The following is a 12,847-nucleotide window of genomic DNA, read 5'->3' as shown; positions in this document are numbered from 1 at the left end:
CATCTGTTAATACACAGCCATTACATACAGAATTAAGACAATTACAGGCATCTGGTATTTAGCACCTTAGAATTGATTTTACTTTGTAATTAGGTGTTGGCTTCCTCACCATGATATAAGAGGCATTAATGTAATCTGTTCCCTTCATTCCAGGCAGCGGTGCCAAGCCCACTCTAGCACGCTCAGCTGTGAGGGTTGAAGAAAGGAAAAGGAAACAAACAAAGGAAGGAAGGGGAAAAAAAAACAATCAAAGTCTGGTCATGGCACAATGCAGAAAGTAAGAATTTCTCAGACGTTAACAAACCAAGCAGTGTGCAGCTCCCATCTCCCGCAGGAGCAGGCCAGCACTTTAACTGTGTTAAAGCACTGCCTGCTAGCACAGGATATAAAAGAGAATGTTGCACAATATTCCCACAAGGACAAAGTAATTTCAGGAATCAAATTTTACTATAGCAAAGATTTTCACAGCAGGCTGAATTACCAAATAACAGTATATGCAGGGATAACAGGGGATTTCAGGTAATTCTTGGCTCTAGCGTTCCATTTGTCTCCAGCAGCACACAAACCCAGCTCATGTAGTTTGCTTCCCCTCCTGCTCTGTAGCACTACCATCGCTTAACTCCTCCCAGCTAGAGGGTGAGAGAATCATAGAATCATAGAATCATAGAATCATAGAATCAAGCAGGTTGGAAGAGACCTCCAAGCTCATCCAGTCCAACCTAGCACCCAGCCCTAACCAATCAACCAGACCATGGCACTAAGTGCCTCAGCCAGGCTCTTCTTGAAGACCCCCAGGGACAGTGCCTCCACCACCTCCCTGGGCAGCCCATTCCAATGCCAATCACTCTCTCTGTGAAGAACTTCTTCCTAACATCCAGCCTATACCTACCCTGGCACAACTTGAGACTGTGTCCCCTTGTTCTGTTGCTGGTTGCCTGGGAGAAGAGGCCACCCCCCACCTGGCTACAGCCTCCCTTCAGGTAGTTGTAGACAGTAATAAGATCACCCCTGAGCTTCCTCTTCTCCAGGCTAAACAGCCTCAGCTCCCTCAACCTCTCCTCATAGGATTTGTGCTCCAGGCCCCTCACCAGCTTTGTTGCCCTTCTCTGGACATGTTCCAGCACCTCAACTTCCTTCTTGAATTGAGGGGCCCAGAACTGGACACAACCTCCAGAGAAGAACCTCTTCCCTACGGGGTAATCACCCAGAAGCATGTGTGTGCTCTTCAGCAGATCTATGTGTGCTAGTTTGAAGCTAGCTAGAATGTTTTGGTGAGAACTAGATTACAGGCTGTGAAAAGGAAATAATGCTGATGTCTGCTGCACTCATAGGCTTGCTGAGATGTGTAAGAACAAGAACACATAGATAAGGGAGTTGCTGCCTGTCTCTCTCTGGACTTTGGGCTGCACTTCTCTCTCTAACCAAACCTGCCATCTGTGTGACTAATCCATCTGCTCCCTAACCTCCCTGGCCAACTCTCCACACTACCTTGAGCATAAGGCAAAGTCTTGGGTAAGGTAGAGGGGTGGGAGAAGGTGGAAGGGTGGTTGGGAGCCCCTCCTGGGGACTCAGGTTTCTGGGAGGGCTGCTGTGTTTCTGTATTACTTTTTACCTTGTCTATTTCTGTATATATTGTAAATACCTGCTTGTATACTGTGCTAGGCTGTAAATATAAGCTTCATTCAATTTCCAGAGCTGCTGAGTCTAGTCTGGGTGATTTTCCAAAGTGGGGCAGGCAGGGAACACCCAAACCATCACACTGTGCTTCTCTGTGTTTGAGGGCTGGGCTCAACAGCATCCTCAAACCAGCTGACAGGTTTCCCAGTGCCAAACTGAAATGATGGCAGCTGCGTGACACAACCTTGCATGGACTATTTCTGTCCTGATCACATCTGGTGGTTTGGACAGCTTAAGACACAGAAGAGGGTCATGAATATGATCAGGGGACTGGAGCACCTCCCCTCTGAGGACAAATGTGGAAAATTCACTGCAGCAGAACGCAGCTGAACATAACATTTAATGAACAGTGATGCTGTTCATTTGCAGTTGAGATACTCCAGATGTCTACCTCTTAAAATGTCTGGACAGTAAAAAAAAACAACCCAAAGACTACTTTACTGGACACTGGACCCATTGTCGTGTGATCTGGTATAGGTGATCCTGCTCTGGCAGCAGTGGGGTTGGACAAGATGATCTTTCAAGGTCCCTTCCAGCCCCTGACATTCTGTGATCCTGTGACAGACTGACAGAGTTGGGCTTGTCAAGCCTGGAGAAGGGAAAGCTCCAGGGAGACATTACAGTAGCTTGCCGGTACTTGAAGTACAGGTTGGACTCGAAGATCAACTTGGGTCCCTTCCAACCCCTAACATCCTGTGAAAGATGGGGAGGGACTCTATCAGGGAGTGTAGTAATAGGACAAGGGTAACAGTTTTAAACTGAAAGAAAGGTAGATCTAGACTAAGCAAGAAATTCTTCATTCTAAGGGTAGTGAGGCACTGGAACAGATTGTCCAGAGAAGTTGTGGATGCCTCATCACTGGAAGTGTTCAAAGCCAGGTTGCATGAGGTAAACTGGTCTAGTGGCCCATGGCACGGGGGGTTGGAACTAGGTGAACTTGATGCCATCCAGAGGGGTCTGGACAGGCTGGAGAGGTGTGTCCAGGCCAGCCTCATGACATTCAACAAGGCCAAGTGCAAGGTCCTGCACCTGGGTGGGCGCAATCTCAAGCACAACTCTGGGCTGGGTGGGGAATGGCTGAGAGCAGCCCTGAGGAACAGGACCTGGGGGTCTGGGCTGATGAAAAGCTCAACAGGAGCCTGCAGTGTGAGTGCAGCCCAGACACAACCCTGTGCTGGGCTGCAGCAAGAGCAGTGTGGGCAGCAGGGCAAGGGAGGGGATTCTGCCCCTTGGCTCTCTCTCCTCACACCCCATCTGCAGTCCTGGGTGCAGTTCTAGAGCCCCCAGCACAAGAAGGACATGGAACTGTTTGAGCCAGTCCAGAGTAGGCCACAAAAATGCTCAGAGGGCTGCAGCAGCTCTGCTATGAGGACAGGCTGAGAGAGTTGGGGCTGTGCAGCCTGGAGAAGAGAAGGCTTCCAGGAGACCTTGGAGTGGCCTTCCAGTATCTGAAGGGAGCCTACAGGAAGGCTGGGGAGAGACTATTGACAGGGTCTTGTAAGGACAGGAGAAGGGTGGTGAGACACTGGCACAGATTGCCCAGGGAGGTTGTGCTCCACAACCTCCCTGGAGGTGTTCAAGGCCACTGTGGATGAGGCCTTGAGTGACCTGTTCCAGTGAGATGTGTCCCTGCCTATGGCAGGGGGTTGGAACTGGCTGAGCTTTGAGGTCCCTTCCAACCTAAACCATTCTATGGTTCTATGACTTTGATTTTTATTAACAGACCTCACAGGGGACTGTATCTGTGCCATGAGGTACTTTGTGCTAGCTTGGCTATCACCTCTATGTCCTGTACTCTGGGTAATGTGATGGTCATGAGCTTGTGCCCATGCTTTGCTGGTGCCAATTTGTACTGCTTGGTAACTGTGCAGATTCCATATTCATGACGCTGAATCTGTGGCCTCAGGCACTAAACACCCTCAAATCTGGGGAAGGCTCACACATGAAATTTGAGTGTAGCAGCTGAATTTCAAGCAACTTTTGCTAATCACACTGGGAGATCTCACCTGAGCTGAGAGCAATATCAAAGTAACTCTCTCAGTATCCCAGAGATTTATCCCCCACCTAATTATTCAAGTTTTTAAGCACTTCAAATTAACATTTCACTTGGACAGTCTATCTGGCTGGCACTGTAACTAGTTTCCTTTGTTCAGTCTCAGCAGGATAATTCTGAAAGACAAGACATCTTGGTCTGAACAAAAGATTACATTTCTGCTTCCTAGTGGCTATGCCTTTTCATGCACACCACTGGAGGAATGCAGTACAAAACAGTTGTGCCTGGCAGTAATCAAACTGAAGATGTGATCTTACACGGCACGACTGATGAGTTCCTGTTCTTCTCTTTGTTGCAGTCTTTCTGAGCACTGAAGCATTCCACGTATTTTGCATTACACTGTGTAACCAGCTGAAAGAGAAGCAAGTGGCAAGTCAGTCCTCACGGCACACTAAACAAAGAGAGGCTTCTTTGCCAACTCCTGCGAAGATGCATCAGTAGGAGAATAAGCTGAATTGTTAAACCTGCTTAAAGTACTCAAGATGCAAACTGTCCTGCTCATACAACATGCTTAATGGAGAAAAAAGAGCTCTGCTGCACTCAGCTCCAAAACATCCTGACAAGGAAGTTCCAGAGAAAGGTATTTCAGAGAACACTCCGTTTAGTTGTCTTTGCAGGTCTCAACAACACAACTTTTATGTTTTCTTCTGCAATAAAAGCCAGATCATTCCTCTAGAATGTCTTTTTCTGCCAGGCCTTTGAGGAACCCATCATGCTAGTACCTGAGATTGGAGATCACAGTATCACAGTATCATTAGGGTTGGAAGAGACCTCACAGATCATCAAGTCCAACCCTTTACCACAGAGCTCAAGGCCAGACCATGGCACCAAGTGCCACGTCCAGTCCTGCCTTGAACAGCTCCAGGGACGGCGACTCCACCACCTCCCCGGGCAGCCCATTCCAGTGTCCAATGACTCTCTCAGGGAAGAACTTTCTCCTCACCTCCAGCCTAAATTTCCCCTGGCATAGCTTGAGGCTGTGTCCTCTTGTTCTGGTGCTGGCCACCTGAGAGAAGAGAGCAACCTCCTCCTGGCCACAACCACCCCTCAGGTAGTTGTAGACAGCAATAAGGTCTCCCCTGAGCCTCCTCTTCTCCAGGCTAACCAATCCCAGCTCCCTCAGCCTCTCCTCGTAGGGCTGTGCTCAAGGCCTCTCATGATGAGGTCTCTTCCAACCCTGCTAATACTGTGATACTGTGATACATGCTCTGGTTTGCCAAGCTCATTCTGGGCTGCTTATGAGGCAGGAAAACAAGTCAGGGAGGCAGGTTTGTATTTAAGGATTCTCCCTGTGTATGGGGAAACTCTTATCAGAGCAAAGAGAGTGAAGGTGGCTTTTCCACCTCCTGCACCAGCCACTCATTACTCAGAGTAATTTTACTCTAAGATGGTTGAATGTAAACTACTGTACCAGAGCATGAGCTCTTTAATGCTGGCTTTGTGGTGGCAACAGAAACAAGAGAAAGATTTAATAATTGCTGCTTGTCACATCCCAGTTTCAAAGGCATTCTAAACAAGACAGCACCCAACTCATCTGTGTACTGGCATGTGTATAGTTGGGTTTTTTTTAATACAGACATCTTTTTTCTTCTGCTGCACTTTGTGTGCAAATGTGTGTGCTTGTGCTTGCTTTTTTTGTTCAGCAATTAAGCATCTGGAATGTCTTGACTGATGGAGAAGTACTGAGATTTCTGCAAGCACATTCAGTCTGTTCGTGGTTTGAATAGCTTGGCACCTGGTATAACTCAACAGTTTCAGTTCCTTAGGTAGTTAATAGCTGAGTGAGCTTAGCTATGAAAACAGATGTCAGGTACAACCTTCTTATGATACATAGTCTCACAAAATATTAAATGCATTCAAATAAAATCCAGTCAGAAAAAAACTTAGGTTTCAATTAGGAGATCTGGGAAATGAAAAAAAAAAAAGAACCCAACAACCCAACCCAAAAAAAACTCTTTGGCCAGGATGAAAGCAGCTATGGGAAAAGCAGCAACCAAAGTTATTAGCAGTAAGACAGGCACGTTGTGTCTCCTGGCCTTACAACATTTACAGTTCTTTATCAAGTGCCTAAAGAATAGCAGTGCTAAGAACCTCATTTTCTGTCTTTCTCCATGTGTATGCATGAGAGCCACAGTTTGGAAGAAGACTTCCAGCCAAGTCTATCAGAGACTCACAGTATCACACAGTGTCACAGTATTATCAGGGTTGGAAGAGACCTCACAGATCATCAAGTCCAACCCTTTACCACAGAGCTCAAGGCCAGACCATGGCACCAAGTGCCACGTCCAATCCTGCCTTGAACAGCTCCAGGGACGGCGACTCCACCACCTCCCCGGGCAGCCCATTCCAGTGTCCAATGACTCTCTCAGTGAAGAACTTTCTCCTCACCTCCAGCCTAAATTTCCCCTGGCACAGCCTGAGGCTGTGTCCTCTTGTTCTGGTGCTGGCCACCTGAGAGAAGAGAGCAACCTCCTCCTGGCCACAACCTCCCCTCAGGTAGTTGTAGACAGCAATGAGGTCTGCCCTGAGCCTCCTCTTCTCCAGGCTAACCAATCCCAGCTCCCTCAGCCTCTCCTCGTAGGGCTGTGCTCAAGGCCTCTCCCCAGCCTCGTCGCCCTTCTCTGGACACGCTCAAGCATCTCAACGTCCCTTTTAAACTGGGGGGCCCAGAACTGGACACAGTACTCAAGGTGAGGTCTAACCAGTGCAGAGTACAGGGGCAGAATGACCTCCCTGCTCCTGCTGACCACACCATTCCTGATGCAGGCCAGGATGCCACTGGCTCTCTTGGCCACCTGGGCACACTGCTGGCTCATGTTCAGGCGGGTATCAATCAGCACCCCCAGATCCCTCTCTGTCTGGCTGCTCTCCAGCCACTCCGACCCCAGCCTGTATCTCTGCATGGGGTTGTTGTGGCCAAAGTGCAGCACCCTGCACTTGGAGCTACTGAACCCCATCCCATTGGACTCTGCCCATCTGTCCAGGTAGTCAAGGTCCCGCTGCAGAGCCCTTCTGCCTTCCAACTCAGTCACAACTGAGTCACAACTCAGGAACCTCCAAGCCCCCTTGCAAACAGGGAGCCCAGTGGTATGCTTCAAACCAGTGTCTGTGTCTGCTTTCTCACCTCTGACTACAAGCGTGTTAGCACTGATTTCCAGCAGTGTAGCTAAGACTATTGAGGACTCAACTTCTCAAGATGCTGTGCTAATCAAGTGTTCTGGTTTGGTTCCTTATCTCTGACAACTGACAGTGAAGTCAGGCCATACCTAAGAGAGTAGGGAAATTAAGTCCTTCTGGATGGCAGTGATAAGCCTTACCTTAAACTGTTTTTCTAGTCGTGTCTTCCCTCCTATGCCAGGTATGAGGATGCTGTTGACATAACTATGCAGCTGGTTTGCAGACACTTCAGTCTCTTTCCCAAGGATGGCTTCCAACAAGGCATCATGAATAAAAATGTACTGCTCCTAGAAAAACAACAGCATGTCACGTAGGAGCTTGGAATAAAATAAACAGTTGGCTTTAAGAGAGGGGTAGAGCACACTGAAAGAAAGGGTGTGCAAAACAAGCCACCCATGCAAACACTGCCAGGTCCAGAATAAACAGTTACAAGTGTAGCACATACAACCAAGTAAATCAAAGGCAAAAGCTGAAGTTTGTGGTCTAGGAAGAGAGACATTCCAGTGCAAAAAGGGCCTGGTGATATATTCAGTTTTCACAGGGATGTAACTGTAAAATCCATTTTCTTTTTGATTACAACATAAAAATGGCTTTAAACTCAATCCCGCTGCAATCTTTACCTCTGTCTGGACGAGGTAGTTGCGCTGTGTCCTGATATGTTTCAGGAAACCCAGGACATTAACTGTGCTTTTGTCTTTTATCTGTTGCAGCATACTGTCTATCACAATGTAGGTACCAGTCCTGCCAACACCAGCACTGCAGAAGACATAAGAAAATCCCATGTCACACAGCTGGACCAAAGCGAATGTTCACCACAGCAGAACAGAACTAAACAAGGATTTCTGTTCACAGACTCTGATTTCCTTGCCAGTCCCAACCATGAAAGTTTCTAAACAAAATATTTGGGGTTGCTGGGAATTTTACCAAGTACATATTTTGTGGCCTGACACTTGGCTGTCCTGTCTCCACTGCTGCTGTTACTAGGTGTTGGCTAGAAGAAGCCACAAAGAGATCCACCCCATGCCAAACTGCTGCTGTCCTGGACCACCAAGTTGCTCCAGGGTGTTGGGCTTCAGTTTTGAGGTGGTAAGGCTTAAACTTTACAGTGGAGCTGTAATTCAGCTCTGGAAATGCAAGTGATACCAGCACTATGGAAAGGCATAAAAGTGGGGTAATCCTGTGGAGGCAAGACTCCTTGAAGAGGAGCAGGGTGAGCAGGGTGGTCTTAGGCCTGAGAGAGAGGACTGAGAGCAAAACTCTTCAGAGCTTCCCAATTTCTGCTCGGGAAGGAGCTCTGCCTCCCACCATCCCCTGCTTTTGGTTATGGCTATGGCTCCTTCATACACGGTGAAGATAATCACATCCCTTAGGGGAATTTAAGGGAAATCCTCTGTTGACTGCAAGTTCCAGTGAATGTTAGTGTGCTTCAGTAGCAATCACGTGCCCAGCTGTCCATCTGTTCACATGGCTGGCTGCCAGCAGAGGTGATCCTGCCCTGCCCATGCACTGAATGGGCAGGCTACAAACAAGCTTCGTACGAGCAGCTGCGCAACCACATCCATGCAATCAACGCTCAGCAGCTCAGTATCACAACACAAATGCAACTGGGAAGCTTTTGCATGGGAGCTGTCTGAAGATGTAGGTGAAGTAAGCTGAGATCTCCCTGCACGCTCCTTGTGTGTTAATAAAGTACGACGTTTGCCTTGGCTGGCACGTAAGGAAGGGCACATGCTGCGCACAAAGAGTTAATCACAGCCATCCTACCTGCAGTGCACCACCACTGGTCCCATGTCCGCGGTTCTGGCTGCAGAGGATCTCCTAACGAAGGTTAGCACAGGCAGAGCATACTCTGGCACACCCATGTCAGGCCACTGAGTGTAGTGGTACTGAATAACCGTTCTCTCGTTCTGCCGCCCTTTGGGGTTTCCTTTCTGACCCTGCGTGCAATGTGTGCACAGAAGGAAGAGAAAGATGAGGGAGGGGGAGCTTAGAAAGATACTCAATCCTCTTGGCTTGCTCAGCTGGAAAAGTGCTGGAAGAAATCTTCTGCAGCTCTGCCTCCTGCTAGGTGGAGACAGAGTTCAGTTTAAAACCACATGTGGGGACAGGTAATGAGGGCAGCAGCTGCGACACCAAACCAGCGGTGAGCTCGAGAAAATGAAGTCACCTCTTTCCCCAGGTCCCTTGTCATCCTGCCGTGATTTACCCATTTCCCACCCACCTGCTACTTCGAGTTGCCTATGCAGATGCTGAGTTTTGCTCCTGCCTCCTACACAAAGCAGAAGGCACCTGGATGAGAGCAGTGAAGGCTTTCTCACCTTCTTCATCTTTGTGTTCCTGACTGTAAAGCGGCGCACAGTGTAGCAGGCGTGAACGTTTGTGCTCTTCAGCGTGACGATGATGTTGCCATACTCCTCGCTGTTCTCCGTCGGCCAGTACTGGTCGCACTTTCTCTGAACAAGGACAGAGTTGAGTGGGTTGGCTAAGGGTTTGACCTGCTGCTTTATAGTTGCATTTAGAGCTTGTTAAAAGTAAAGCCAGATTGTGGCTAGCTATGTTAGCATCTCTGCTATGAGGACAGGCTACAAGAGTTGAGGCTCTGCAGCCTGGAGAAGAGAAGGATTTCAGGAGACCTAACAGTGGCCTTCTAGTATCTGGAGTGGGCTACAGGAAGGCTGGGGAGAGACTACTGATAATGTCTTGTAATGACAGGACAAGGGGGGATGAGTTTAAACTGGTAGAGGGGAGATTCAAAGTAGATGTTAGGAAAGGGTCCTTTATAGTGAGGGTGGTCAGACACTGGCACAGGTTGTCCAGGGAGGTTGTGGCTGCTCCTTCTCTGGAAGTGTTCAAGGCCAGGTTGGATGAGGCCTTGAGCAACCCATTTTAGTGGGAGGCGTCCCTGCCTATGGCAGGGGGTTGGAACTGGATGAGCTTTGAGGTCACTTCCAACTGTATAGGGTTAACACTCCTGGGAGAGTAACCCTGAACCTGACCCTAGGGGTCTTGACCTCTCTCCAGGGGTGGGCCACCCTCCAGGTGATGGTTAGCCCACTCTCCCCCACTTCCTGTGGTATAAAAGAGACAGGAGTTTCCTGTCTCTTCCTCTTTTGCCTTGGCTCCCTGTTGACACACACACCCATACTGCATACCAGCACACCACGTGGCAGCCACGAGGCAGAGACACCATCACCTTTTCTCGGGTTGTATCCATCCCTTTTTTGTATTTTGCTGTTTTCCCTTCCTTGTCCTTTGTAAACTCCCCTACCTCCAAATCGAGTGAGATTGATTTATTTGGGTGTCCCTACCTTTCTCTCTCTCCCTGTCTCTTGGGAAAAGGAGGGGGAAGAGGGGAGGGCACTCTATAAATTCTATAAATTGTCATTGGGTCTATTAAATTTATTAGAGTCTCTGGGAACCTGCATTTGAACCCAGGACACCAACCTAAAGCATTCTGTGATTCTATGTTACCCCTCTGTCACGATGGTTACATGAGATACACCAACATATATCATCCCAAACCATTTAAAACCAAATTCATCCCATGCAATTCGGGGAGGTGGTAAGGAGTAATTTCTAAGAAAGCAGAAAATCCTCTTACTCTTCCTTTTTCAACAAGGTTTGTGATCATGACAATGATTCCTGTATTTTGTTCCCAAATCATCCTCCAGAAATCTTCAAAGGTAGACTTTAAAGGTCCCTGGGTAGCAATGTAGGCTTTCGCTTTGTTGTAACCCTTCAAAGAAAACCATAATGCCAAGTGAGATGAAAGCAGCATCGTGGCAGACATATTAATATTTTAAGGGTAACAAAGAAAGGTGCCTTTCTCATTCAGAATAGTAGCAAAATTATCAGGTGAAGTTGGCAAACACAACCACTTCTCAAGTGGCAAGACTCCCTCCTTGTGGAAGGGCTCAAAGTTAGAGAAGAAAAAAACGATTCAAGCAACTTACATCGACATAATTAGCATTAATGTAGTCACTGTGCTTAGAATCTTTTCCTGGTAAAGGCCTTAGCTTCACCCTGCTGTGATCATCTGTGGGAGAAAAAACAGACCAGCAAGGCATTATGGAAATAGTGCAGAACTGCAGGTAAAAAGCCCATTTCCTAGGCATTGGAGTAGCAGTTATTAATACACAGAAGAAATTGGTCTTGGACAGAAGTCAAGGGGGAGGTGGGAGTACCTGCTCTTGGTCATCTGCTCAGAGTAGCAGGTTTTCATGCTTCACATCCCCTAAAGCATGTGGTTCATGCTGGGACAGCTTGTTTTGAAAGGACACTGGAGCCTCAGCAGCATGATCTCTAGGATCATCCACATGACAGAGTGTAGTGTGATTCACAGAGCCAGGGCTGTGTAACACCATGCAGGGACAGTGGCTAAGCTCTCACAGGCAGCAGAGCTGCTTTTGCTTGGCTCAGTGTCTGAACTCATTGTCCTCCACTCAGTGCTGAGCTCTGCTGGCACTGGCAGCTGAGTGAATGTCCTCATTCCTTCACTGCCTTCATCACATCAAGAGGATTCACTTTAGATTACACTCTTCAGCTCCTCTTTTTGTTCCCCGCAAATGCTTGACTTTGGATCAAATCAGAAAGAAACCTGCAGTCCCTCTCTGGCTCCTCCTGCAGCAGCATTGGGCTGTGAGGCCCTCGCAACACATGCAGAGATGAGACACCAGCTAACTTTAAGCACAAAGAATCTGTTTTCAGTTGCTTTCCTTGAGCATCAACGAGGAGAGAGAGGTTCCTCCAGAGGCAGTCTGGAGGACTGGAGTGTCTGCTCCAGTTCTCCTCCAGTGGTACTTTGCACTTTGACTAGAGGGACCAGACATCTACGTCTAAAATCAAAGTTAGGACGACCACGATGATTCCCTTTGCCTGAGGCTAGATGGGAAGTCTCTTGCAGGTCTGGCACCTTGATTACTTCTGAGAATCTGTTAGAGACATTTCCTCCTCGTGCCATCAAAAGTATTCAAGATTTACTGCAATGTTTATGAACATTGTGAACTTCTTTATCCGCAGCTTCCCATTTTTGTTCCTAACCCACAGCGACTGCTGCAGCTGTCATTTGCTCCACATCAGAGAATGATATGGAAAAAGTTACCCCATTTCCATCCCAGACCTGCAATAATCTGCATTCTAGAGCAGAATCCAGATTTGCAGTTCCCAAAGGAATATGGGCAGAGCCAGCAGTATGCTACAAAGATCCCTGTTTGTCCAAGTCATGCACACTGCTGAAGCAGTTTGAAATACAGCACACCTCCTGTAAGATTTAGCACCTTTGGGATTATAATAAAGGAATCCCAGGGACCATCAATCAAACTCTTTTGCTCCACCATGCACTTCCTTTAGATGGGCAGAAGAGCCTATCAGCAACTTATCCATTATCCCTCCACCAAATTTCATACCAAACCAATACTTCAAAAAGTACACTTGGACCCATCAAACTGCAAACTACTTTAAAACAAAAAGTGGAGCCAAACCCTGGCCCCAGGGAAGCGAAAATGTCCACTGCCATTAGGAGGGAAATGATCTCCCAGATGCACTTTCAAGTGTTTGTTAATTACTGTGCAATAAGGTAACTTGAAGCCACCTGCCCTCCCAGTCACACACAGCAAGAAGAGAGGGACTGTTTGGGTTGATTCTCTGTGTTTACTCACAGGCTAAGATGTTGATGTATCTGTTCTTGTGCTTGTTGTCAGGGTGGTTGGAATGCTCTGCAGTGATGTTCATGTCGGCCGTACAGCGCTGCACTTCCTATGCGTAACAGTCATTGGAATGGAAAATGGGTCAGTCCAAAACATTTCATCTCCTTTTAGAACAGCTTGCAGAAACCATGTTTTAAATATCGATATCTTATTGATGGATTGACCACAGAATCCTGCAGGATTATCCTGTCATCGTGTCCTGCTTGAAACAAACTGTGTTATCTGCTCCCTGCGG

At 47.7% G+C, this 12,847-nt stretch overlaps 1 protein-coding gene across 4 annotated transcripts in view; it reads right to left on the bottom strand.

Moving 5' to 3' along the window:
- Positions 1-12,847, bottom strand: part of PTPRG (protein tyrosine phosphatase receptor type G) — a 623,046-nt gene that overhangs the window by 18,122 nt on the left and 592,077 nt on the right. For all 4 annotated transcript variants that reach the window (XM_064156968.1, XM_064156969.1, XM_064156970.1 and 1 more), the window contains 9 exons: positions 12,565-12,661; positions 10,861-10,943; positions 10,509-10,643; positions 9,226-9,360; positions 8,672-8,844; positions 7,528-7,663; positions 7,048-7,194; positions 3,988-4,081; positions 110-186 (listed from right to left, as the gene is read on the bottom strand). In XM_064156968.1, coding sequence (XP_064013038.1) covers positions 110-186; positions 3,988-4,081; positions 7,048-7,194; positions 7,528-7,663; positions 8,672-8,844; positions 9,226-9,360; positions 10,509-10,643; positions 10,861-10,943; positions 12,565-12,661 — 1,077 coding nt within the window. The remainder of the gene's footprint in view (positions 1-109; positions 187-3,987; positions 4,082-7,047; positions 7,195-7,527; positions 7,664-8,671; positions 8,845-9,225; positions 9,361-10,508; positions 10,644-10,860; positions 10,944-12,564; positions 12,662-12,847) is intronic.

The sequence above is a fragment of the Pogoniulus pusillus genome, chromosome 16 (genome assembly GCF_015220805.1).
Source record: "Pogoniulus pusillus isolate bPogPus1 chromosome 16, bPogPus1.pri, whole genome shotgun sequence".
Taxonomy (NCBI): Eukaryota; Metazoa; Chordata; class Aves; order Piciformes; family Lybiidae; genus Pogoniulus; species Pogoniulus pusillus.
The sequence above is the reverse complement of the archived record's forward strand: the minus strand, read 5'-3'. Positions and strand labels throughout refer to the sequence as shown.